At 43.2% G+C, this 27841-nt stretch overlaps 1 protein-coding gene across 1 annotated transcript; it reads left to right on the top strand.

Moving 5' to 3' along the window:
- The first annotated feature begins 707 nt into the window (after positions 1 to 707).
- Positions 708 to 27357, top strand: LIN7B (lin-7 homolog B, crumbs cell polarity complex component). Its single transcript, XM_069740744.1, has 6 exons — positions 708 to 777; positions 7251 to 7369; positions 10760 to 10831; positions 11436 to 11645; positions 19121 to 19284; positions 23195 to 27357. Exons 1-6 carry the CDS (start codon positions 741 to 743, stop codon positions 23214 to 23216), a joined length of 624 nt encoding a protein of 207 aa, XP_069596845.1. The 5' UTR covers positions 708 to 740; the 3' UTR covers positions 23217 to 27357.
- The last annotated feature ends 484 nt before the right edge of the window (positions 27358 to 27841 follow it).

Raw genomic sequence — 27841 nt, 5'->3', positions numbered from 1 at the left:
AGCGATACTTTCCGACATGTAATTGACAAAAACAAGCAATGTGCAGCCATTGGGTAAACATAGAGAATGGAGTTCTGTTCCGAAGGATATGAAATTATCAAGTTCAGGTTTCCGCAGGTAAATAGATAATACTGTCAACCGTAAATTACTGTGTTTTATTCGGAATAACACAATGTAGAATTCTAAGAAAAGATGCTGTTGGATGGTTATTTTACGAGGAATACAAGTATGTAGTTATACTGACATACTGAAAGAGTTGACTGATCCTTGCAAATCCATATCCCTGATTCTGCCTAGGGACACTACCACGCTACACAGTAATATCGAAATTTTTGCAAACTTGCACAAGCACATTCCCTTTTGTGGAACACTCTTACAGAAAACAGCATTGATGGCAGGTGTGCGTATATTTCCAGTCTCCATTTCGGACCACCGCGGTAAATCGTCACCATCTTCCACTTTGGCGAGCAAAAAGAAAAATCCCAAATTAATAATTGCATTATTGTTTCCATGCACGGTAGAGCGTTGCAGGAATTATTTGGGCATGTTAGGTGGCATTAGAAAGCTACGTGGCCTGATACACCAGGCGTTTGCTAGGTAGCTCTGTGCATGTGCGGAGGAGGAGGATACAGTGGCTGTCAGGATGCACACAGCATCTCCAAGGCTTGTGGGTTGGCAGCAGCCTCCTCCTCCTCCTCCACAGCGGGGGAACTCCTGGGCATGTGACTGTTGGAGTTAAGATGGCAGCTCTGACTGAACCCTTAGGTCTGGAGAGAGGTAATAGACACAATGCATGTTTCATTGCAGGGGCTGGGATCTTGCCTGCAGCAGATGGATGTGGCCAGAGGGAGGGGGAGAGATGAATGAGCATTACCTTTATTTCGCCGGCACCTGCCTACTAATCAGGGAATTTACTGATTTGCAGAATAACCTTGCCCTTACCTACCATGGCTTCTATTGCTACGATGCCGCTCAGAACATATTGTATGTGTGGCCTTACAGCCTCTGGTACGAGCATTTAGTAATTACTGCACTCACATTTGTCGCCTCCATCCATTCATTCGTCTTAGTAGCCACCATCCACAGTCCTTGCAGGGTGAGAAGCTAAAGGTAGGAGAAGGAGGCAACGTAATGCATGAAGTTCACCATTTCTGTAATGCAGAAGACTTATTAGGGGAGCAATGTAACAGATGTCTAAGAAATAGACAGGTGGTTCTGTAACTTCGAGAATAGAATATAGACATAAATTAAAGAATATAGCAGCCACTAGGTGTGCACTAAGATATATTTCATAAATTAAATGTAAACTGAATTACTGCCATGTAGTCTATTCTTATATACAGCATTACTGACGTATAGAGTATACTTTGTATAGGTAGGACAGGGTTAAATCCTTCCACTGCAGGTCTTGATTAGATGCCGGTGAATAGCTTTAGCTAAGAACCGGGACCTGTGGTCACCAGGTCAGTCTGCTGGATGTTGAACAGAGTCGAGTTTGCTGATGGTGAGTGACCAGCCAAAATGTGAGCTGTAGATGACAGACGTGTCGGGGTCTCTCTCTGGCCACTGCATGGGTCAGCTAGGAAAGCTGTGCAGGCTGTGTGTTGGAGCTGGAGAGAAACATGTGGAAGCAGCAGTCTGTGCAGTATGAACTGTGCCTGGAGTTGAATACTTCTGTTTGGTGCTAGATACTGCCTGAGCTCTGTATGAAGGGGATACAAAGACTGGTAGGATTGCACCTCTTATTTGAGTAAAGTTTTCTCCTGGAGGAATAACTAACATATATGTGCCTGCAAAATGAACTGCTTATTTGCTGTGTAACCTTTATGCCCAGAAGAGGCTGTTTTTGGCTTTTGAGTCCCTTGGAGTTTTATGAAAGCTATAAAATTGCACATGTTTGGACCAAACTGTATTGCCTTTGTGAAAGCTACCTGATGCCTACCTGAGAGAATGAATCTCTACATTGTATATAATGCATTACTGCCATATAGACTATACTTATATACCACATTACTGCCATATAGACTATACTTATATACCACATTACTGCCATATAGACTATACTTATATACCACATTACTGCCATATAGACTATACTTATATACCACATCACTGCCATATAGACTATACTTGTATACCGCTAAATTCCTGGAGTGTAACTTAGTTGGACTCTTGGAGTTCTCTTTCTTGGGTTGTATCGGCTGTTCTGAGCTTGTTACTCCCAGCAGGTATAAGAAACCTCCTCCTTGCTTCAGACCTTGCCAGTCATAGTTACCACTTCCTGGTTTGGAGCTGAAGGAGAAGTTCAGTGTTTGGAGAAGATGGTTGGAGAGTTTTTCAGGAGATTGCTGCGAGGAGTTAATTTTCATGTTTATCTTTATCCTCTCCCATTTGGTTTCTTCCTTCCTATTCCTCACCTGTTTCCCACTCTGTTGTTTTGTGAGTGTATTTTGTATGATTGTAGTTTTCTTTTATCCCTGTCTGTTTACCCCTGTCAGTCTGGTTTGTGTAATCTTATACACTTTGGCCTCACACCTCCCTGGGTTGGCGAGAGAACAGATAAGGGTAAGATAGGAGCATAGCACGTAACCAGACCCCGGCATCTCCACCATCAGAGGTAATCTGGGGACAGGGATAGCCTAGAGCACCCCTACTTCAAGGAAATGGGTAGATGCACACAGTCTCTTGCCACTATGTGACATTTAATAAGCATATAGCGGGGGTACTTTATTGACCCATCTCGATTGAAAGGCTCATTGCAGTTTTTTTATGGAGCCAAAATGTTGCACTGAGAAGGGTCCTCCCACTTTTTGCTTAATAACCCGGCTACCTACTATTGATCTCCCTAATTTTTTTAGATCGATATGAGATAAATTGATAGGTAGGTAGATAAATAGATATGAGACAAATAGGTACAAAATAGTTGGTAGCATATACCGCAGATCCATGGAAAGATAGATAAAAGGTAAATTGATAGGTAAGTAAATAGAAATTGTATGAGAATGGTGCGTGTTTGGTATCTATGAACTCGTAATGACCTGGAGAATCACAATGGCAGATCAGTTTTAGCATTTAGTGAACCTAGCAAAAAAAGCCAAACAAAAAGCACGCATGGGATTGCACTTTTTTTGCCATTTCACGGTACTTGGAATTTTTTCCCATTTTCTAGTACACGACATGGTAAAACCAATTATGTCGTTCAAAAGTACAACCCGTCCCGCAAAAAATTAGCTCTCACATGGCCATATTGATGGAAAAATAAAAAAGTTATGGCTCTGGGAAGGAGGGGAGCGAAAAACGAACACGGAAAAAATGGAAAATCCCAAGGTCATGAAGTCGTTAATGCCACCGGTCAGCTGGTGTTACTTCTGAGCAACTTTGATAATGGCCATATTGTGATAGCTAGACGATTGGGTCAGAGCTTCTCCAAACTGAAGATCTTGTGGGGTGCAACAGTTAGTACCAACCAAAAGTGATTCATGGAAGTCCTTTGATGAGTGACAACTAGACCTTCTGGTCCGATCTCGCAAAAGTTCTACTGCTGAAAAACCTAATGATGGACACCAGGTTTTCAGGAGTTCATGCCCGATTGGACACACAAGATAAAGCCTGTAGTATGCAGACCCAGTGTAAAAGTCTTTGTGTGAAAAAAATTGTCTTAATTCTAAACCATAGCTTTAAAAAAAAAATTACATGGTTGTATAATTAATGTCCAGGTCAAGTGGATTTAATTCTACATTTTATTTTGCTCCAAAATATAATGCAGCAAGGAACGGCGCCATCTTGTGTTATTGGCTGTGTCTGGTATTACAGCTTATTTGCACAGCCCATAGACAAAAGTGGCCATGTTCCCTAAAAACAAAATGAATCCTTAAAAATACCTGTCCTCCAAACGGTTTATTGAATCATATGAAATTTTAGTGTCTAATGTACGGAGTTTTCTTTGTCCATTTCTGTCATTGTTAAGATTCCTACTTATTGAGTTGTTGGGCCTCATTCCACAAGGTTTATCCATACTAGATACACTATATCGGCAAAAGAGAGGAGACAGAAAACTGCAGTGTCTGATTTCTCCTACTCCTGCACGGATTAGAAACACGTCACCTTCTTATTAAACTGTGTAAATTTCTTTTGGCAGTGTAGGCGTTAATCTGCTCAGTTGAGAGCTCCTGTGGCTAAGGCTCTCAGCTGTGCACTGTTAGCCACACCCATGTCCTATATAATCTGGGCCCTGGCTAGCACTCATTGTCAGAGTTGCTTATGCTGCATAGTTGGAGCTGGATGTTATACACCTGGGGCGAGGAGCCGGATGTTATTTACCTGGGGAAGGGGGAATGATGCCGGATGCTATACACCTGGGGCGAGGAGCCGGATATTATGCAACTGGGGTGAGGAGCTGGATGTTATGCACCTGGGGTGAGGAGATGGATGTTATACACCTGGGGCAAGGAGCCGGATGTTATACACCTGGGGAAGGGGGAATGATGCCGGATGGTGTACACCTGGGGCAAGGAGCCGGATATTATACACCTGGGGCGAGGAGCCGGATGTTATACACCTGGGGCGAGGAGCTGGATGTTTTACACCGGGGAAGAGGGAATGATGCCAGATGTTATACACCTGGGGTGAGGGGCCGGATGTTATACACCTGGGGCGAGGAGCTGGATGTTTTACACCGGGGAAGAGGGAATTATGCCAGATGTTATACACCTGAGGTGAGGAGCCGGATGTTATACACCTGGGGCGAGGAGCTGGATGTTTTACACCAAGGAAGAGGGAATGATGCCAGATCTTATACACCTGGGGTGAGGGGCCGGATGTTATACACCTGGGGCGAGGAGCTGGATGTTTTACACCGGGGAAGAGGGAATGATGCCAGATGTTATACACCTGGGGTGAGGGGCCGGATGTTATACACGTGGGGCGAGGAGCTGGATGTTATACACCTGGGGAAGGGGGAATGATGCCGGATGGTGTACACCTGGGGCAAGGAGCCGGATGTTATACACCTGGGGTGAAGGAGCCGGATGTTATACACCTGGGGCGAGGAGCTGGATGTTTTACACCGGGGAAGAGGGAATGATGCCAGATGTTATACACCTGGGGTGAGGGGCCGGATGTTATACACCTGGGGCGAGGAGCTGGATGTTTTACACCGGGGAAGAGGGAATTATGCCAGATGTTATACACCTGGGGTGAGGAGCCGGATGTTATACACCTGGGGCGAGGAGCTGGATGTTTTACACCAGGGAAGAGGGAATGATGCCAGATCTTATACACCTGGGGTGAGGGGCCGGATGTTATACACGTGGGGCGAGGAGCTGGATGTTTTACACCGGGGAAGAGGGAATGATGCCAGATGTTATACACCTGGGGTGAGGGGCCGGATGTTATACACCGGGTCAATGGGACTGAATGAAAAACCTGAATTCTGAATCTCTCAGTTCTTCATGCACGACCTGGTATTTCGGCTTCTCTAGTTATCAGGTCTTCTGGAACACGCTGATACAGCTTTTGAAGAATCTAGGACAGGGTGCACATAATAAATGAAATATCGGACGTGTATAATGTGGCTTTTTATCAGTCTTTTTCTTACATTGTGAGTTTTCCCGTCTCATAATTAAATGTCTCCATCTTCATAGGTGTCTCACTTCCTTTGTTCTGTGCCCTCCATTCTTCAGCAGAGATTCAGACACCGGGTTCCTGTGATCACTGGGCCATGTCCTCGTGTTGCCGCAGAACCCCAAGGTCTTTTTCCACTGCTGCTTATAATCTTGGCAGAACAGAGCTTATTAACTCCTTATTTGTTTGCCAAGACTAAGTTCTCAGTGATGTTGTAGTTGCTCTACAGTGTAAGGTCCATATGTGAATGAATGAAGCGTACTTAACCCCTACGTGACCACTGAATAGGATCCTACTTCTTTTAAAGAGTGACCATGATTTTATTTTTTTTCCTCATTAATCATTAGTACGAGTATTATTATTATTACTATTATTACGAGTGAAAATAAGAAACTTTCTCTTATCAAAAAAATTTGTTTCTCAAAATTCTCAATTTGGATAAGAATACAGTGAATCCAGATTTTCCCATTACGGAGGTAGAATGTGACAGTTGGTGCTCTTGAAGTTCTATGGAGAACTGTAACTGTTGTTTTCAGGAGAACTTGCAGCAGAATGTCTGTGTCTCCGCCTCTAGCTCCTCCCTCCTCCATAGAATTTTAAAAGCACCAACTTTCATCTACTATCTCAGTAATAGGAAAATCTGCCTCTAATGAATTCAGAATTTACCCATAAAGGAGGAGAAAGAAGGAGATGTATCTGCTAAGATGTATTATAAAGTTTCTTATTTCCATGTGTATTATTGATTTATGAAATAAAAATTAAAATGACAGTCACTCTTTAAGCTAACGGTCTCTATTTATTAAGATAAAACTCTAAAAAGGGACAGCAGTGTCGGGTAATTTACTGTATGACTTCTTATCACACCAGTTTGATCACAAACATTGACTGTAAGTTAAAATATTTAGTCCCCGAAATCACAGGAAGAATTACGACAGCAGAAGAGGACTGCGTTGACCTTGTGGAAGACAGCGACCATTCATATTCACTGTATTACTAGTTCTAGCTAGTTCAGTCACAAAGATTTGCTTTAAGTTGTTGAGTTTAAAAAATGTAGCCATGGAGATCATGGGAAGAATCACAACAGCAGGAGAGGGGTGTGCTGACCTTGTGGAAGACAGTGACCACTCATATTAACTAGTAACTATATTACTTGTAATGCGTTAATTCAAAAATATTTACTTTTATTATTGAGTTTAAAAAACGTAGCCCAGGAAAGCATGGGAACAATCACAACAGCAGAAGAGGAGTGTGCTGATTTTATGGAAGGCAGTGACTAGTCATACTGAGTGATTATATAAGTAAATGAAGGCAAGCAAATTATAGGGAAGGGTCTTGCATTGAACAGTTATAGATCCACCAGTAGTGTTGGCATTTACATGATAGTGTTGATCTCGGCAGCAGAAGATGAGGATGTTATTTATGCTGCATTATTGTGCACTTTCTAGGTTTTTGCTAGAACTGCATCGTTAGGTAAATCACAACGACCACTTGCAGCAAAACTGGTTTTGCAGAGCACAACTTTTTGTTGCGCTCCTACTGGTACCCATGAGTGTACCCTTAAACTACTAAAAGGGGCATTAAGTATTCATTGTAAGGTAGACATTTACTGATATTTTTATGCCTTGTAGATGTATCTCGTGCAATTGAGCTGCTAGAAAGACTGCAGCGGAGTGGAGAAATGCCACCCCAGAAACTGCAAGCCCTACAGCGCGTTTTGCAGAGCAAGTTCTGCCATGCCATAAGAGAGGTCAGTATATAATTTATCATGGACACATTTATTGTTGAGTCTTACTGAGCACATTGTATTTAGAAAAGCCAAATGCCACAATATATTTTATGTGCCTACTCTCCAAGATTACCTGGAAAGCTCTCATGGTATCTGCTCCATGCTCTGGACACTGTGCTGACAGACACAGATACCCTTCTTGCCACAGCTTGCATTGATGTGCCATCCTGGATGAGCTGCACTACCTGAGTAACTTCTGTGGGTTGTAGACACCACCTCATGCTACTGTACAGTACCTCTAGGGGTGAGAGCAATGACAAAATGCAAAAGTGACCAAAGCAACATCCAAAAAGTATGAGAACAGATAAATGGTCTGTGGTCACCCCCTGCAGAACTGCTGCTTTATAGGGTTTGTCTTGCTAATTGCCGATCATTTCTACCTATTCTCTGTTCCATTTGCAGAACAGCAGGAGAAACTGATTCACAATCGGTGTTGCTTCATAACTGGAGAGGTTTATTTCACAGAAGAGTGATTGACTTGGAGTTGCATTGTGTTGTTTAAGTGTTCCCTATATTTTGTGATCAGTGCCACACAAAAGGTTGATACATAAAATGAGAATAATGGGGATAGGGGAAAATATGTGCAAGTGGGTTGAGAGCTGGCTCAGGGATAGGAAACAAAGGGTGTTTATTAATGGAGCACACTCGGACTGGGTAGCGGTTAGCAGTGGGGTACCACAGGGGTCAGTATTGGGCCCTCTTCTTTTTAACATATTTATTAATGACCTTGTAGGGGGCATTCAGAGTAGAATTTCAATATTTGCAGATGACACTAAACTCTGCAGGGTAATCAATACAGAGGAGGACAATTTTATATTACAGGATGATTTATGTAAACTAGAAGCTTGGGCTGATAAATGGCAAATGAGCTTTAATGGGGATAAATGTAAGGTCATGCACTTGGGTAGAAGTAATAAGATGTATAACTATGCGCTTAATTCTAAAACTCTGGGCAAAACCGTCAATGAAAAAGACCTGGGTGTATGGGTGGATGACACTCATATTCAGGGGCCAGTGTCAGGCAGCTGCTACAAAGGCAAATAAAATAATGGGATGCATTAAAAGAGGCATAGATGCTCATGAGGAGAACATAATGTTACCTCTATACAAGTCACTAGTTCGACCACACTTAGAATACTGTGCACAGTTCTGGTCTCCGGTGTTTAAGAAAGACATAGCTGAACTGGAGCGGGTGCAGAGAAGAGCGACCAAGGTTATTAGAGGACTGGGGGGTCTGCAATACCAAGATAGGTTATTACACTTGGGGCTATTTAGTTTGGAAAAACGAAGACTAAGGGGTGATATTATTTTAATGTATAAATATATGAGGGGACAGTACAAAGACCTTTCTGATGATCTTTTTAATCATAGACTTGAGACAGGGACAAGGGGGCATCCTCTACGTCTGGAGGAAAAAAGGTTTAAGCATAATAACAGACGCGGATTCTTTACTGTAAGAGCAGTGAGACTATGGAACTCTCTGCCGTATGATGTTGTAATGAGTGATTCATTACTTAAATTTAAGAGGGGACTGGATACCTTTCTGGAAAAGTATAATGTTACAGGGTATATACACTAGATTCCTTGATAGGGCGTTGATCCAGGGAACTAGTCTGATTGCCGTATGTGGAGTCGGGAAGGAATTTTTTTCCCCAATGTGCCACATGGGTTTTTTTTGCCTTCCTCTGGATCAACATGTTAGGGCATGTTAGGTTAGGCTATGGGTTGAACTAGATGGACTTATAGTCTTCCTTCAACCTTAATAACTATGTAACTATGTGTATATATAGGCTTTCTGGTAGGTGACTGACTTCTGTGGGACCCTGCGTGGTCCATGGCTATTGGGGGTCTCTGATCACTTTCTCTTGGGGCACTGATACAGTGATTATTCAATTTGGGCTGCTCTTTGATAGCTTTCTGTTGGGGCACTCTCTTCTGAGGCACACTAGCTGGTCACTGTCTACGTGGGTACTCTGGCTGATCACTATCTATGTGGGTACTCTGGTCACTGTCTATGGGGGAACTCTGGCTGGTTACTGTCTATGAGGGCACTCTGGCTGGTCACTGTGTATGAGCTGGTTACTGTCTATGAGGGCACTCTGGCTGGTCACTGTGTACGAGCTGGTTACTGTCTATGAGGACATTCTGGCTGGTTACTGTCTATGTGGGTACTTTGGCTGGCCATTGTCTATGTGGATACTCTGGCTGATCACTATCTATGTGCGTACTCTGGTCACTCTCTATGGGGGAACTCTGGCTGGTTACTGTCTATGAGGGCACTCTGGCTGGTCACTGTGTACGAGCTGGTTACTGTCTATGAGGACATTCTGGCTGGTTACTGTCTATGAGGGCACTCTGGCTGGTCACTGTGTATGAGCTGGTTACTGGTCTGGCTGGTTACTTGGTTAGGCTGGTTACTTGGTCTGGCTGGTTACTGTCTATCATGACATTTTGGCTGGTCACTGTGTATGAGGGCCCTCTGGCTGGTCAATGTTTATGAGGGCACTCTGGTCACTGTCTAGGAGGGCACTCTGGCTGGTCATTGTCTAGGAGGGCACTCTAGCTGGTCAATGTCTGAGGGCACTCTGGCTGGTCAATGTCTATGAGGGCACTCTGGCTGGTCACTACCTGTATGGGTACTCTGGCCAGTTACAATTTATTAATCTCTATTAGCACTTTGGCAAATCACTATCTTTGGAGACATGTTGTCTTAGATAAGACAATTGTGGCTGTCATTGACAGTGGGGGATACCCCAGACATTATTAAGGAGGAAATATCAAAACCAACACAAGAGACAAGAGTGCAGGAAAGTCTCATCAAATGTAACATCTTTTATTAATATGTAATTTAAAAGTATTAAAAACATACAAACAGAAAAAAACAAAGTATTCCTACAAATTGTACCAGTACACACATAAAGTGTAAAAATGTATAAACTTGAAAAAACAGGGGGCTGATGAAGCTGCTGGTGAAACGCGCGTAGGGGCCTTTGGACCAGCACACATTTACTCTTTCCCCATCTGGACGCACCATTTTGGTGTAAGTATTGCTTGCCTTCATTATTTTACTGGATCTTCTATGGATAGTCAAAGCACTAAGTTCTTAGACTAGGGTTGGTCACTGCATGTTCTAAACTTTTTTTGTCTTTTCAAGTTTATACATTTTTACACTTTATGTGTGTACTGGTACAATATTGTTTTGATCTGTTTTAAACAAGCAGTTTATTGAAGAAAATGTGTAAATTAGCAGAATCAAATGCACTTGTTGTGTCCAAATTAGTTACGGGTTCACTTTTTGGAAGCTATATTATGGATATTTCCATTATTTTCTTCTGTGTTCTCTCCGTACAGGTATATGAGCAGTTATATGATACCCTAGATATCAGCGGTAATGCTGAAATAAGGGCACACGCCACTGCCAGGGTGAGTTATTATTTGAAGTATACCATTATGACAACTTATATTTTTAAGTTCACTAGTAGACTAATAGAAAGATTTTGTGATTAACTCATGTTTTTGAACACAGTGCTATTATTTTGATCACTACTATAGCAGCTTGGACTTTTGCAGGGCTCTGGCACTGCTCCTGCTGCTGTGTTGTTGCCCTCCTATGGCCCCCTCCACATCTCCTGGTGTACTGTCCTGTCTCATGGTATCTGCTCCATGGCTGTCCATACAGTGGGCTGATCAAATTTATGCACTAGGGGCAAAGCGTCCTTCTTTGTCTCCAAGATGCTTATCTCCAGTAGGAGACCCAGGGAGAACTTCACATGTTCTGTATGGATGGATGGAGGGCTCTCTGATAGGCTCAAGAAACCCCTGCGTGATAGTCTACCTCTGACACATAAGAGCACAATGGTACTATAAAGGATGTGATGATTTTGGTGTTTGCATCCCAAATTGGCATCAAGAATAAGGAACTTTTGAGTTGCTCATTAACCACATAATACTTAGCGAAACCCTAAAAGTTCTGAATTTCTAACTTCACAAATCGTCAAGTCGTTCTTAAATCTTTTTTCCCATATAGGCTACGGTTGCCGCCTTTGCTGCCAGTGAAGGACATGCCCACCCAAGAGTTGTCGAGCTTCCAAAAACAGATGAAGGCCTAGGGTTCAATATCATGGGAGGCAAAGAACAAAACTCCCCCATTTACATTTCACGTATTATTCCTGGTGGAGTGGCAGATCGCCACGGAGGGCTGAAACGTGGGGACCAGCTGCTGTCTGTCAATGGAGTGGTAAGATATGACCTTATTTTGCCAAGCTTGCCCTGTTTTAGCAACTGGCACCTGTTTTATTTTAACTTTTTGCATAAATACTCAGGGCCTTCATGTTATCGGTATCAGGGATGCAGAGATTGTGGTTTCACCTAGACTTTGGAGTTTTCAGGAGCTCCAAAAACGTATCCAGCACCTTAGAGGATAACAGTAGTAAAAATGGCTCAGGATGGTTGATCGCAACCCGCGATCACTTCAGTGGGTGCATAGAAGAGTGCACCCCAGTGGGGCCCAAGAGCGGAGACCTGTCGAGACTCATGATGACTAAATACTTCATGAAGAGAAAGAGGTGACAACTTTTAAGGCAAAAGGGGTGGCATGGCGAAGGTGGTATGATTAGCGTATTCCACTGAGAGGAGCCAAACGTTCTCAAATTTGTGGACTTTATCTGTGAGTATGGCTGATAATTTTGTGTTAATCATGAGGTGTCTTTTGACCTCCGATAGATCTAAACCTGATTTTTTTCCAAGATATGGTTTGTTTAGCCACTAAAAATATGAATGAGAGGAGTACTTGGGAGTGGTTGGTGACATTAGTGACAAGTTTATTAAAGTAAAGCTTCCCTGGGAGTATTTTTTAAGCTAATGTCAGTGACCGAAATAATTAAGAAGTATACTCTTATCCAGAGTCTTCAGACTATGGGTCATAATCACCATATGTGGTACATTTCGCTGGTGGAATTGAAACCTCTAAAACAGTTGGGAGAGTAGATGGGGACTGCTTTGACCACTCTAGCTGTGGTCAGGTACCATCTGGTCAGCACCTTATAATTTGTTTCCATCATTAAGGTGTTTAGTATCCCTCCAGTAGATGAGGACCAAATTTGAGAGCATTCTGAGACAGAGTGGATCCAATGTCCGATTCCCAACCGTATGTATGAGTTAAATTACGTCTATGATAGGTGTAAATTATGTGGGAGTAAAGTTGTGAAATGGTGCCGGGAGCGTGAGGGTGAACGTTTAAGGTTGGGTGGAGTTCCTTAACAGTGTCGAAATAAAATGTTTAAGTCGCAGATATCAAAATATTTCTTTAGAGGGGAGGGTATATTCTTGTTGAAGGGTCAGAAATGGAATAATGCCATCAACATTAAATAGGTACTGGAATCTGGTGATCCCTGCTGCAATGCATGAGCAAAAAGATAGAAGGGACTCATTGCCTGAGGGAAATTGCAAGTTAACCCATAGGTGGAAAAAAAGAGGCAGAAAAGGGAAAACTAGAGTCGAAAAGTATTTCAGGGAGTCCCAGGTTTTGAGTGAGGGCGATATAATAGGGTTCATAATTTGTTTGTATTTGATGAGGAGGAGCCATAACAATGTATCGAGGGTCAACGGGTGGTCCTCAGGAGCTTCCAAGGAAAGTCACAAAGGAGGTTCAGAGGAAGCATGGCATAAGGTTAATTGAGCTACTTGGGCTGCTTGGTAGTATTTGGTTAGATTTCAGGCGGTTACGATATAGTGTGGCTCTGTTGACTCTGCGGAGGCCATCCTTCCAGACAAAGGTGTTAACTAGGCTTTGGGTTGTTTTGAGGAAGTGGGATGGGACGGACATTGGTAATACACAAAATAAGTAGAATAATTTAGGGAGTAGAGTAATGTTTAGCGCTCATATACGGGGCCAAGAGAGATGCAGCTTCCCCCCATGTTTGGAGAAGTGAGTTGAGCTCAAGCAGCATTTGGCCGTTAATCTCACACGTAGGTAGTCTAAAGGCCCCTTCACATTAAGCGACGCTGCAGCGATACCGACAACGATCCGGATCGCTGCAACGTCGCTGTTTGGTCGCTGGAGAGCTGTCACACAGACCGCTCTCCAGCGACCAACGATGCCGGTAACCAGGGTAAACATCGGGTAACTAAGCGCAGGGCCGCGCTTAGTAACCCGATGTTTACCCTGGTTACCATCCTAAAAGTAAAAAAAACAAACAGTACATACTTACCTAACGCTGTCTGTCCCCGGCGCTCTGCTTCTCTGTACTCCTCCTGTACTGGCTGTGAGCACAGCGGCCGGCAAGCAGAGCGGTGACTTCACCGCTCTGCTTTCCGGCTGACCGACGCTCACAGCCAGTACAGGAGGAGTGCAGAGCACAGCGCCGGGGACAGACAGCGGTAGGTAAGTATGTACTGTTTGTTTTTTTTACTTTTACGATGGTAACCAGGGTAAACATCGGGTTACTAAGCGCGGCCCTGCGCTTAGTTACCCGATGTTTACCATGGTTACCAGTGAAGACATCGCTGGATCGGTGTCACACACGCCGATCCAGCGATGTCCACGGGAGATCCAGCGACGAAATAAAGTTCTGGACTTTGTTCAGCGACCAACGATGGCACAGCAGGGGCCTGATCGTTGGTCGCTGTCACACATAGCGATTTCCTTAACGATATCGTTGCACCGTCACCAAAAGCAACGATATCGTTAACGATATCGTTATGTGTGAAGGTACCTTAAGTGGTTTGTGGCCCATTGGAAGAGGAAGTTTAGTTTGAGCTGTGAAAATCGGGATAGCTGAAAAGGAAATGTTCACAGAGTATGATTTTATTTGGTTAATCAGAGGTTTGTTCGAAGCTCTGAATGGATTGGAGCAGGGCGGGCCGGAAGGTCTGTGGGACGGTTAGGAGGAGAAAGATGTTGTCTACAAACATAAAACGTTTGTGGGAAATAGAAGCCAATTCGGTGACTTGAATGTTTGGGTTCAGACGGAAGTGGATTGCTAGTGGCTCATTTGCGAGGAGGAAAAATAGCGGTGAAAGAGGACACCCATGGCGAGTACCTCTTGTCATAGGAAAAAAAAGCCATCGTAATGATTGTGCTTGAGGGGTAGCTATGTAGAGCATAAATCCATGAGTGAAATTGATTGGGGAAATTCCATTTCAATAAGACTGCAAATAGGCAAGGCCACGAGACATAATCAAAGGCGTTTTTAATGTGGACTGACAGTAGCATGCTTGCTAATTTACGTTGTTTGCAGTGATGCAGGAGATGGGAGACCCTTCATATGTTGTCAGATGCTTGTCTTTGAGGAACAAGGCCAATTTGGTCTTTATGTATGAGGGATCCCAACCAAGAATTCAAGCATTGAGACAAGATTTTAGCTAGAAGGTAGAGATCTACATTAATCAGGGATATCTGTCTATAATTTTACCACAAATCGATCTGAGTGCCCGCTAGATGTCAGGAAAGGCCTACAAGATATAGGATTAACCCTAGCAATGATGAAATGGGCTTAACGAAGCCAAAGTATATGAGGGATAGATAATATCACTATTTTGTGCATCTGCTTTCCCCGTTTTACACTGCTAGAAGTCAGTAAATGTCCTGCAGTATCAGAATTCATAAGTTGAGTAAACACAGACTTCACTTCTCCAATGTCTTCAGTACACTTTGAATGCAGTTTTTCCCAGTGGATTGTCTAGGGATTTGTTTCATCTCAGTAATATCTTAAGTAATATATACTTACGTTTTAATGACTTCACAACCTGTTCCATCCAGATGTGTCCAGATCCCAGAATTCCACGTGGCGGTAGTTCACTGACCGCCATATTGGGACACCAGTGGAACACCGTTGCACCACACACACACACACACACACATTTTATACGCCGTACGCAGCCTCTTGCGCGGTACCACCAGCCCCACTGCCGGGATCAGCCAAATGATTCACTGACTGCCGCCATCTTTGTACATGAGGACCGCATGTGCAGTTTTAATGTGACTGCCGCTATCTGTCTGCACAAAGATGGCGGCGGTCTGATTTACTGCGCCTGCGCGAATTCCAGGCAGGTGCAGTGAATCATTCGGCTGATCCCGGTGGCAGATGTGCGACGTGTCTACAGGCAGAGGAAGCCGGTCACGTTAAAGGGGTTTTCACACAAACGAAAGTTCATTTTAAAAATTATGTGTGTCTGACCGTGTACGGAGCATACCACATCTCCTGGGCAGGGGAGGAAGCAAAAGACAATACTGACATTACAGCAGGGGATCACTGTGGCTTCATTTTGTCAGGTAAAATATTTCACTGATTGTTTTTAAACAACATTTTACCTCACAAAAGGGAAAGAGAGAGTGGATAGGTGGGTGAGCATATGGGGGGGAGAGATTCTCATCGCTGCAAAGCCTGCCCCCATTGTGACATTACCACCCTCCCGATACGATAGCATCGGGCCTCCATCTAGTGTATATATATATATATAGTAGAAATAGGCCCAATGCTATCACATCGGGAGTGCGGTGAAATTAACGTCTGTGTATGCTGTGAGGCAGTGACCCCTGTTACAGCTAGGGGGCGCTGTATGTGCTCTCCAGAATGTGCATGGAAGCATAGTGAGGCCATGCGGGCGTACTACAGTCACAGGTGTGGCTGTAATTAGAATAGTGAAGCAGTGACTGATTAAAAAGCCCTGTAGTACTGGGGGAGGGGTGTCAGTATGTTCTTGGAAGCAGACAGGGCAGTTGTCTGCAGAGCTCTCTCTGTGTGGAGCAACACAGAGGCTAAAGGAACCAGAGAGACTGACACCCTGCGTCTTGGGCTGTCTTATGTGTACCCGGCTGCACTCCAGAGGATAAAGAGTGCAGTGCGCTGAGTGAGTACAGAGACTTGTTACCGGCGTGCGGTCACCCAGGGAAACTGGACAGAGGGAAGTTCGGCCTGTGTATTGACTGCGTCATATAGCCATGCATTATTAATGGACTGTATGAAGAAGCTGTGTACTATATTGACTGTGTGAAGTAACATAATAAAAGAACGTTTTGTTTGAACTTGCTTGGGTCACTGCCGTTTCACTATATATGGTCCTACCGCTGCATCACAATGCTTAGTGGGTGTGACAGGAGCAGCGGACATGTCTCACACCGTTTCCGCTTTCCATCATATCTATTCTATATCATCCCTCTGCATTTTTGTATTGTATGTGTTGGCTCATTTGACCTCTTTCACCCCTTGTGCACTGTTTCTTCCTTGTTGTGTGCTGTATTTTGGTATTTGGTGTAGTGTTTCTTGAGTGGTGTTCGCTATGTGGTGTCTTCCCTGTGTGCTGTGTGTCTATTTACCCTATGTGGTCTCTTGTAAGCTGTTGTGACTATGATTGGAGGTGGTACATTGTTTGGTGCAGTTTGTATGTGTGCGTGATTGTCTGTTCCAAAAGTGGACTACTGCGGCTGCACAAGTAAAACATAGACGTCACCGCTATTCCCCACGCAGGCGCAGTAACAGCTGCGTCATTACCGCGCATGCACTGGTAGAGCGAGTTGAGCACGCAGTTGTGGCTGTTACTGCACATGCGCGGGAATAGCGGTGACGTGAATGTCACTTGCGCCTGTGCAAGTGACACTGCTGCGGTGCCTTATGGGATTCGGGGACAGCGTCCGGAAGTCCCAACTGGCGATTATATATGTAGATACTGGACAATTCAGATACAACAGTCTTCAACACGCAGCTTTGGGGACAGTACTCTTCGTTCAAATTTCATCAATAGAGTACATATCAAGCCTCTGCTTACATTCAGTTTGGATTATCCCTACACCTGATCCTCCTGTCAACACCAAGGATTTCCAATCCGGCCCCACGGCACACCCAAGATCCACTGTGTTTCCCTCACATGGTTCCCCGTCAAGCTTCCACTGTATGGAAAAGATTAAGGCACACTCCTCAATGCCTAGATGGGGCTGTAGGGCCTGGAGATTACAGGAAGGTCCACAGGAAATTTGGTACGACCTCATGCTGTTAGAATGATATGAACTCCATGTGCCTCCAGCCCACTGCAGCTTTAACCTGAATTTAACGCGAACCTCACACTAACTCTAACTGACAAAACTAGACTGTAGAGACAAAACATAACTAAGGCCCCAGATATATGAAATAAGGCACAAAACACCAAGATGGGTGCAAGTCAATCACAGCTTTACTCTTTTTTTTTTTCTTCCACAAAAACAAACAACAAAATTGACACACGGATCCAAGAGATGAGCGAAACACCAGTATGCAAATCCACGAGGTCACCAGTTTTGTTAGGGAGGGAGGGTGGGAGATGGATGTACGATACAGCATAACATATATATATATGTGTGTGTGTGTGTGTGTGTGTGTGCGTGTGTGTGTGTGTGTGTGTGGGAAGGTCAGAAGATCCTATTGGCTACGGGGATGAGCGGGGGTTAGGAATAACCCCTTTTTGAAAAAGGGAAAGCCAATCCAGGAGTATGGGGCAGAACTTGATGGCTATCAAGGATGCTTGCTCTACAGTCAGGGACAAAGAATTTAAGTCTATCAATGTCCACCAGGAAATGATTCCCCTTCTTGCTTGACCTACCCCTTGCCATGTTGGGCTGGTCCCAAACATTTAACTGTATCTGTTCCTGCAGTCTGTTGCTGGGACGACCTAACCTTTCACCTACATTCAAGCACATATCTTGCATTACTTTCCTACATTAACACTTGCACAATACTTATCCTATACCTATCGCTCGTATACTAATAAGCCCTCCACTGCCTATCTGTCCTAATGTTCCTACCCCTGAGCTGAGTGTACCAGGGGCATTACCAATACAGCACCCACACAGCAGCATCAGTACCTTTAAAACTTCATGCATTTTACATTACATTTTACACACTAAACATTATGCAATAACATGCGCTAAAATCCAAGTCAATGTTCACACTACAAGTGTTGTCTTCAGGGGAAGCTATACAAAAGTCTCTGTCACACCATTACACAGGAACAGAAGGTCCTGTGCCTATTCTTTGCGCAGTGTGGAGGAAGAAGAGGGGGAGGTAAGGTTGGAGCGTCAGGACATGCTGCGGTGGTGTAGGTGCTCTAAGATGACATCTTTGGTTCCAAAACAGCAGTTATGGGGGGAGACCTTCAGGGGAAGAGGAGATCGTACAGAGGACACGGGTCAGGATTGGTCCGGAGTGAAGGTGTCCAGTGTTCTGCACTGAGACTTCGGCTCTCAGGGGTCTCGGGCACTAACTACAGGCCTCGGGCTGTGCTGAACGCAGGTCTCACGGGATGCTGGCGGGAAAACCTCAGTTCCTTACCTATGTCTTTGGCGCTCCCGTCCTCAGCGCTGTGGGGGATATCGCATTTCTAAGCCCAGGGCACGATCAGACCTCCGAGCGGAGGGGAATGGGCAACAGACCCTCGTCTGCCAATGTAGAGTACCCGGCTGGAAAGCTGTCCCCAGTTCCAAGCCTCGGTCAGCGTCCGAGTCCCAAAGATGTCCACCAGGCCATCCAGATGGATTCTCAAGGCGTGGCAGTAGGGGCAGAAGGTCAGCGAGGTCCATGTGTGGGGTTTTAGGCACCCTTATCCAGGAAAAAAGCTTTTTGAACAGAGTCTAGGGAAGAGAGCTGTGCTCAGGCACGACGTCCCTGCTTGATGCCAAGTCCACGCCCCAGGTCTTACAATTTTAATGTCTCTACAAGGTGACTGATATTCCCTCCCCTGCAGAGCGTGGAGGGAGAGCAGCACGAGATGGCGGTGGAGCTTCTGAAGGCGGCACAGGGAACGGTAAAGCTGGTTGTACGCTACACGCCAAAAGTGCTGGAGGAAATGGAAGCCCGCTTCGAAAAAATGAGGACGGCTCGACGTCGACAGCAGCAGAATAGTTACACGTAAGAGAAGTGTAGTTGCCTACCATGAAGTTATTGAATAGCATAGCGGAAAACTTACTGGTCATTGGGGCTCCGACCTCTGGGACCCCCACTAGTCCTGAGAGCGGGACTCTGCATGCGTTTCTGTATTCATTCTTTATGGAACCGCTAGAGATAAACGGCTACAGCCTGCTATTTCCCAGCACCTTCTGCTTGTTCAGTGTCTGCGCAGAGCTTGACCTTGTGATTTGTATTGTTGTCAGGGTAGTCATTACGGCAAATGTGTACAGTAATCTGATGTGGGGAAAACTAACTTTTCCACTGCGTTATGAGAGCACAACTAATTAGCTGTACTTGCTGTTTCAGGTAACAGAATAGGTTGTGATGTGCATGTACACAAAGACTAGCACAATTTTTGTACATAATTTTTTTCTTATATCCTGTATTTTTCACCAGTTTTCCCCTCTGCAGACTCTAATATTCAGTTGTCTCTGAGCTGGTGGGGGAAGACTAACTGATACAATGTCTTCCATACACAGCACGCAAATAAGACATAAGGTACTGGTGCTAAATAGCACGCAAACAGAAGCCACACCTTAAAGCAGGTCTGAGCAGTGTAGCTGTGAATCCAGCTCTGGGAGAAGAAAAATCACTTACTAGAAAAAGCAGGGAGATGGTGCTGCTCCTTTCTTCCCACTCTAAAGAATAGGCATCTGTTATTAGATCACCCCCATAGTGGGCTGTATGGATGCGCAATAACATCTGTGAGAGCCGGAGTATCTATCTATGCATGTGCTGCCCCTGGGAATGACAGCGTCTGCGCGATACGGCAGTTTATATGACTTGCTATCCTGGTAGACCTCTCATTCAGGTACCGTCATTCCCAGGGGAGGCCCCCCTTGCAAAGATGGATATTCCAGCTCCTGTAGCGTCATTAGGACGTTACTGTGCGGGTGCCAATGATGGCATCTGTGTGAGAGCTGTCAGCCATGGAAATCAGGTCAAAGAGACGAACGACCTGTCATTCAGTGGCAGGAGGCTGATGCTGGGAGGAGAAACAGGCTGGAGAGCAGGAAGTCCAGACCAAGCACCTGCAGAAATTGCAGATGGATTATGAGACAACAAAGACACGGATTTGTAATACAAAGGTATGGAGGCAGGCATCATTACAGGTACTTTACTGGGATGACGTTACTCTAAAAAGCTGCCCACAGGTTCCCTTTAATTTGTATTTTTGCATGTAGATTATATCTCTGAGTTATGAGTAGTAGGCACCTGGTATTACAACCACGTCAGGAATTATTAAACCACAGTTACATTTCCTAACTCGATATCTCCTGGCTCATTTCCCTTCCATAGTATAGACCTCCGAATTTTTAGCTGTACAAATATTTAATTGTCAACTGATACAATGGATTTCCATCTTCCACCTCATTATCTCGCCGCTCTGCAACAACAATTCACTTCCGCCCCATTTACCTTTCCTTCTGCATCGCTTATCATCCTGCTCGTGAACACATTTAGGAATGTCCAGAGAAAGTGTTAAGAAAAATGTACAATATTATACACAAGCAGACCCCTTTAAATTTCACTCTTTGCTTCATTGAAGCCATTTGGTAAATTCAAAAAAGTTCATTTTTTTCTCATTAATGTTCACTCTGCACCTCATCTTGGCTGAAAAAACAGAAATGTAGTAATTTTTGCAAATTTATTAAAAAAACCTGAAATATCACATGGTCATAAGTATTCAGACCCTTTGTTCAGTATTGAGTAGAAGCCCTTTTGAGCTCGTACAGCCATGAGTCTTCTTGGGAATGATGCAACAAGTTTTTCACCCCTGGATTTGGGGATCCTCGGCCATTCTTCCTTGCAGATCCTCTCCAGTTCCGTCAGGTTGGATGGTGAACGTTGGTGGACAGCCATTTTCAGGTCTCTCCAGAGATGCTCAGTTGGGTTTAGGTCAGGGCTCTGGCTGGGCCGGTCAAGAATGGTCAGAGTTGTTCTGAAGCCACTCCTTTGTTATTTTAGCTGTGTGTTTAGGGTCATTGTCTTGTTGGAAGGTGAACCTTCGACCAAGTGTGAGGACCAGAGCAGAGAAGAGGTTTTCATCCAGGATATCTCTGTACTTGGCCGCATTCATGTTTCCTTCATTGACAACCAGTCGTCCTGTCCCTGCAGCTGATAAACACCCCCATAGCATGATGCTGCCTCCACCATGTTTCACTGCTGGGATTGTATTGGGCAGGTGATGAGCAGTGCCAGGTATTCTCCACACATACCGCTTAGAATTATCACTAAAAAGGTCTATCATCGTCTCATCAGACCAGAGAATCTTATTTCTCATAGTCTGAGAGTCCTTCATGTGTTTTTTTAGTAAACTCTATGCGGGCTTTCATATGTCTTGCACTGAGGAGAGGCTTCCGTCGGGCCACTCTGCCATAAAGACCTGACTGGTGGAGGGCTGCAGTGATAGTTGACTTTGTGGAACTTTCTCCCATCTCCCTACTGCATCTCTGGAGCTCAGCCACAGTGATCTTGGGGTTCTTCTTTACCTCTCCACCAAGGCTCTTCTCTCACGATTGCTCAGTCTGGCTGGACGGCCAGGTCTAGGAAGACTTCTGGTGGTCCCAAACTTCTTCCATTTAAGGATTATGGAGGCCACTGTGCTCTTAGAACCTTGAGTGCTGCAGAAATTCTGTAGTAACCTTGTCCAGATCTGTGCCTTGCCACAATTCTGTCTCTGAGCTCCTTGGCCAGTTCCTTTGGCCTCATGATTCTCATTTGGTCTGACATGCACTGTGAGCTGTGAGGTCTTACATAGACAGGTGTGCGCCTTTCCAAATAAAGTCCTATCAGTTTAATTACACACAGCTGGACTCCAATGAAGGAGTAGAACCATCTCAAGGAGGATCACAAGGAAATGGACAGCATGTGACTTAAATATGAGTGTCTGAGCAACGGCCTGAATACTTATAACCATGTGATATTTCAGTTTTTCTTTTTTATTAAATTTGCAAAAATTTCTACATTTCTGTTTTTTTTCAGCCAAGATGTGGTGCAGAGTGTACATTAATGAGAAAAAATGAAATATTTCGAATTTACCAAATGGCTGCAATGAAACAAAGAGTAAAGAGTGAAAAATTTAAAGGGGTCTGAATACTTTCTGTACTCACTATATATATATATATATATATATATATATATATATATATATATATATATATATATATATATATATATATATATATATATATATATATATATATACATACACATAATACACAGCTATGGCAAAGATTAAGAGACCACCACATCAATCCCTGTCTTGTACAGCCCAATCTCCAGACCTGAACCCCATTGAAAACCTCTGGAATGTAATCAAGAGGATGATGATAGTCACAAGCCATCAAACAAAGAGGAACTGCTTACACTTTTGTACCAGGAGTGGCATAAGGTCACAGAAAAGCAGAGTGAAAGACTGGTGGAAAGCTGCCAAGACGCATGAAAGCTGTGATTAACAATCATGGTTATTCCACACAATATTGATTTCTGAACTCTTCCTGAGTTAAACATTAGTATTGTCGTTTCTAAATGATAATGAACTTGTTTTCTTTGCATTATTTGAGGTCTGAAAGCACTGTTTTTTAGTTTGTTTTTTATTTTGACCATTTTTCTTTGTCAGAAAAAAAATACCTTGGAAATTCGGAGACATATCAGAAGTTTATAGAATAAAAAAAACAATTTACATTTTACTCAAAAATATACCTATAAAGAGAAAAATCAGACAAACTGACCATTTTGCAGTGGTCTCTTAATTTTTGCCAGAGCTGTATATGCGTCGTGGCACTCACTGAGGTATCAGGTTACTACAGTTTTATGTGTTTTATTCTTTTTTCCTTCCAACTGACCATCTTGTCCTCTTTCCTTCCAGGTCTCTCGAGTCTCGAGGATAATAATATCTTGTCCTATCCATCCCACCAAAATCCTGAGCTCCGGACCCTCCACTATGTATTTATTGGCACAAGTCATGTCTGATCTGTGTACAGTATTTATTTCAGTTGTGTTTGTATGAGATAGTGTGCGGAGGATGTTGTAAGCGGGTTTTGGGTGAAAACAGGTTGTTTTGAAGGTTTTTGATTTTTTTTGTCATTTTTTCAAATAAGTGGGAAGAAAGTTTGTGAAACTAATTAGTATTAGTTGTTTGCAAAATGGTAGCAGACACGATGTTTATTGGAAGGGGCCTGGCCATACACGAGGGAAAGCTGTTGACTGAACCTAAGCCCTAAGCTCTCATGTGTTTTCAATGGGGAGAGAGGAAAAAGCCACTGCCAGACTCCCTTGGCATCGAACTATCATCCCTGAAAACAAAAGAATCAGATTTTAAAAATCAAAATGCCCGATCCTTCTCTTCCTATGAGTGCAGGTCCACTGTTTTCTTTTTCTAATGTAAGATTCAAAATTCTCTAAGTTATGTATGAAAATACACCACTAGGGGGAGCTCACTGAATACAGATTTATAAATCGCCTATTTGAAATTGAATTCCATACTAAATCTATATGCACTGTGCTGCCCCTAGTGGCTGCAGAAATAATAATAACAATAATAATAATAATAATAATAATAATAATAAAATAATTATTTATAATATTAAAATAATAATTTTATAATAATAATAAAATAATTATTTATAATAATAATACAAATAATAATAATAATATTATTTATAATAATAATAATATGTAATTTTACTCCTTTATCCCGTTTTCTTTTTCTTCTTATTTTGTGAAATTTATTTATTTTTATTAATATTGGGAATTATCAACAATCCAAGGTTTGTAGATCCATTAGCCCTACTTCATAGCCCTTCACTCATTAATTTACAAGGTCCAGGGTTTTATTTTTCTTATGCAAAAACTCAACCTTACATGGGTTACATATTAAAATACTATCTGCCTGCAGACACCACCAGGGGGAGCTCACTGCATACAGATTTATAAATCGTCTATTGAACACTTAAAAAAAAAAAAAAAAATCTATATGCACTTTGCTCCCCCTAGTGGCTGCGGAAATAATAACAATAATTAATATTTATTATTATATAATTTTATTCTGCTTTTATTTGGATTTCTTTTCCTTATTAAGTCATTTTATTCATTTTTTGTTCTTTTTTTTTTTTTATTAATATTATTGTAATTATTTTTTTTTTATTATTGGAAATAATCAGCAGTCTGAGGTTTGCAGATCTATTAGTCCTACTCCATAGCCCTGCACTCATTAATTGATAAGGTCCAGGGTTTTATTTTTCTAATGCCAAACTCAAAATTCCCTTAGCTACACCATAAAACACTGCCTGCCAACACCACTAGGGGGAGCTCACTGCATACAGATTTAGAAAACTCCTATTCAACTCCATGATAAGTCTACACGCACTGTGCTCCCCCTAGTGGCTACAGAAACAATAACAATTTTATTCTGCTTTTTTTTTTTTTCTTACTCTGTGTAATGCAACATTTATTTTTATTCTTGTAAACCTCCAGTTTGCAGGGCCTCTGTCCATACTTCACATCCCTGCGTTCATTATTTATGCATAAATTAAAATATTTAGTTATCCATTTGCTTAAAAAACACTAGATACAGTCCAATGCAGTCATTTTCAAATAGCAATATATTTTTATGTGCACAAAATAAATCCACTGCCCCTATTACCTACCCCTGCATATGAACACATGTACTGCCAATGCAAAAAAAAAAATAAAAAATCAATATTTACACATACACTCAAATATTTAGATGCCCGTTTGTGGAAAAACACAAGATCCAATCGGTGAGCAGCAGCTAGCCTGCTTACTGACTGTTTCCTCACACAAATACGGTAGATTTTTTTACAGAGTAAAATATTGTGCATAAAAAAGGACCAAAAAGCAAAATAAACAAGTTTTGAAGATAGAATTTACAGATGTCAGATCGTGCTTCTGCCTTTATTACTCAAAGATGAAATTTCAAATAATTATTTATTCTAGAATTATATTTTTCTGTGTATATTTTATTTTTTAGATAAAGATTTTATGACAATATTAAGGCATGGACAGTATGCTCCAAACCACATGTATTCAGAGAACACAGGCTGCCGCTGAATAACTGGCTTTTAAAGGGAATCAATCAGCATATTTGTGACATGTAATCTGAGAGCAGCATAGTGTAGAGGCAGAGACCCTGATTCCAGTGATGTGTCACTTAATGGGCTGCTGGTTGCCATTTTGATAGAATCGCTGTTTTCTCTGCTGTAGATGTAGCAGAGCTCGGAATACTGAGCTGTGTATAACCCCGCCCACACCCCTGATTGGCAGTTTACAGTGTACAAGCTGCCAGTCAGTGGTGGGGTGTGTTTACTAAGATTAGCTGGACTGGCTTGCACAGGATAACTAGTCCTGCAGAGATAATTTCCTGCTGATAAAACACTGATTGTATTGAATCTACTGCAAGCAACCCAGTAAGTGACACATCCCTGGAATCAGGGTTGCTGCCTCTACATTGTTCTTCTCTCAGTCTATATAGCAAAAAGCTGCTGACAGATTCCCTTTAAATGGAAGTGATTTTAGTTGGGTATAAATAAAGGTTTCCAGTCTTCTCTCACCAAGAGTCTTTCCGAGCACGATCATGGGGCTTTGGTGTAAGAATTAAAGGGGGTTATCCTGGACTATTAAAATTTTTTTCATGGTACTAAGAACTGACAGGCAGGTAATTGCTGACTACCTGCCTCTTCCTCCCAGTGCCAGCTCCTACCGGCAATTCTACTATTACATGTCAACAGGGATGCTGCTTCTCTTCTGCTCTTTTCTGTTTACCGGGTGTGACTGACGATGTCATGTGATTGACAGTTGGCTCCCTGCAGTTAGGCAGCGGGGAGCCAGCAGTCAGTCAATCAGCATGACGTCAGCAGCTGCTCTGTCGACATGACATCCGTGACCGTTCTGTGGCGGGAGAGACAGGCCGAGAGGGCACATATTGACCTGCTTCTTAGTTCTTAGGCCAATAAGAAAAACAATTAGAGTCCTGGATAGCCCCTTTAACTGTGGGACCCGAGAACAAAACTTAGAATTGAGTCCCGCCCAACCCATACCGGCCGGAATATGCATAGATTATGTTGAATTAATAAATTCTCTGCCACTTTACCCCATTCCTTAGCTGTCTATCATCTCTGACACTCCTTTTTTGTAGGTTTGGCCACTGGACCCAATAGGTTCCTTTAGGGCTAGAATTCTAACGTCCATGTAACGAATATGGTGGAAAATCTCCTGACTAGTGATGAGCGAATGCTTATCCGAGCATGCTCAGGTGCTAACCGAGTGTCTTCGGCGTGCTCGAAAAATATGTTCGAGTCCCCGCGTCTGTTGGACAGGCGCAGCAAGCGGAGGTCACAAAGCCTTACATAATGGCACTCGATAGTCATTCTCTGGAGATAGCTGGTCAAGGAAACACCAAGTAGCACAAATCCCTTTTGCAGAAGGAGTTGGGGAACACTTTTTTTTGGAGGAGAGAGCGGTGGTATTGGTGATGAGTGTGTGTCGGTGACGTCGTATCTAGGTGTGAACGGTGCCTTCATTCTTCGTAACTCATTTCCACTGTGAAACTTCCGAAGTGAAGAGTGTTTATATATCCAATGTGTGGACAGCAACGTAGACCGGACTTGTCCACCTGTAGAAAGAGCACAACGTCTGACCTGTGTTTTTAATGTTCTTGTATACCGTCATACCCTCTCTCACCACTGTCGGCGCTGCAGATATATGTTTCGCAGGCCAAAGATCAACACCGGGTTCTTCCTGCATCCATAATGGCAATGAACTCTGACCTTAGTGATGTCATTCTGGAACCTTTCTACTACCTGTAATTGTTGAGATTTTTGGAGAGACTGTTATATAGAACCCAGTCTCCGTGAACATTCGACCTGTAGCAGATTATCCTGAATGCTGCTGTAATGTCTGTGTACTTGCAATAAAATAGTACTGTCGGTGGTAGTGTCTGACTCTGATGATGGTCGTTATGGGTACTGTGTGGTATTATATTAATGCTGGGCAATCCTTGGGATACTATACATTATGGTTTTGCCTATCTGGTGGATAATTTGCAAAAAGAATCCTTCCATCGTTAATGGTAGTCTAGATGGATTTTCATATTCCCTACTGGTGACGTGGATCCTCAAAGTCCTTGGTCTGGATGAACAGCTGGTATGCAGCACGGACCGATGATGCTGGCGCAGCAGAACAGTCCAGTTGGAACAGTGGAGGTAGATACAGCAGGACGGCAACTGGAGGAACCACAGGAACCAACTAAATAGGGTGGATGTCACAGCAATTGGGATAGCGGCGTTGGACAGCGACTCAGAGGAACCAGAAAAACAGAGCTGAGACACATTGGTTTTGAGACAAACAAGTCCAGTAGTACAGCAGAGATAACATATCGAAGTAGCAGAGCTGAACTTGTTATAGAGTCCAAAGCAGCATGGGCATGCAGTTTGGGTTACCCAGTGATATAGCAGAGCTGGGTTTGTCACAGAGTGTAGGCAAAAGAGGCCAATGG

The sequence above is a fragment of the Ranitomeya imitator genome, chromosome 10, assembly GCF_032444005.1.
Source record: "Ranitomeya imitator isolate aRanImi1 chromosome 10, aRanImi1.pri, whole genome shotgun sequence".
Lineage (NCBI taxonomy): Eukaryota > Metazoa > Chordata > Amphibia > Anura > Dendrobatidae > Ranitomeya > Ranitomeya imitator.
The sequence above is the reverse complement of the archived record's forward strand: the minus strand, read 5'-3'. Positions and strand labels throughout refer to the sequence as shown.

Coding starts and splice junctions, on each gene's coding strand:
- LIN7B (XM_069740744.1), top strand. CDS start 741: ATGGCAGCTCTGACTGAACCCTTAGGTCTGGAGAGAG. Junction 11,646..19,120: donor TGCTGTCTGTCAATGGAGTG/GTAAGATATGAC, acceptor CCTCCCCTGCAG/AGCGTGGAGGGAGAGCAGCA. Junction 19,285..23,194: donor CAGCAGCAGAATAGTTACAC/GTAAGAGAAGTG, acceptor CTTTCCTTCCAG/GTCTCTCGAGTCTCGAGGAT.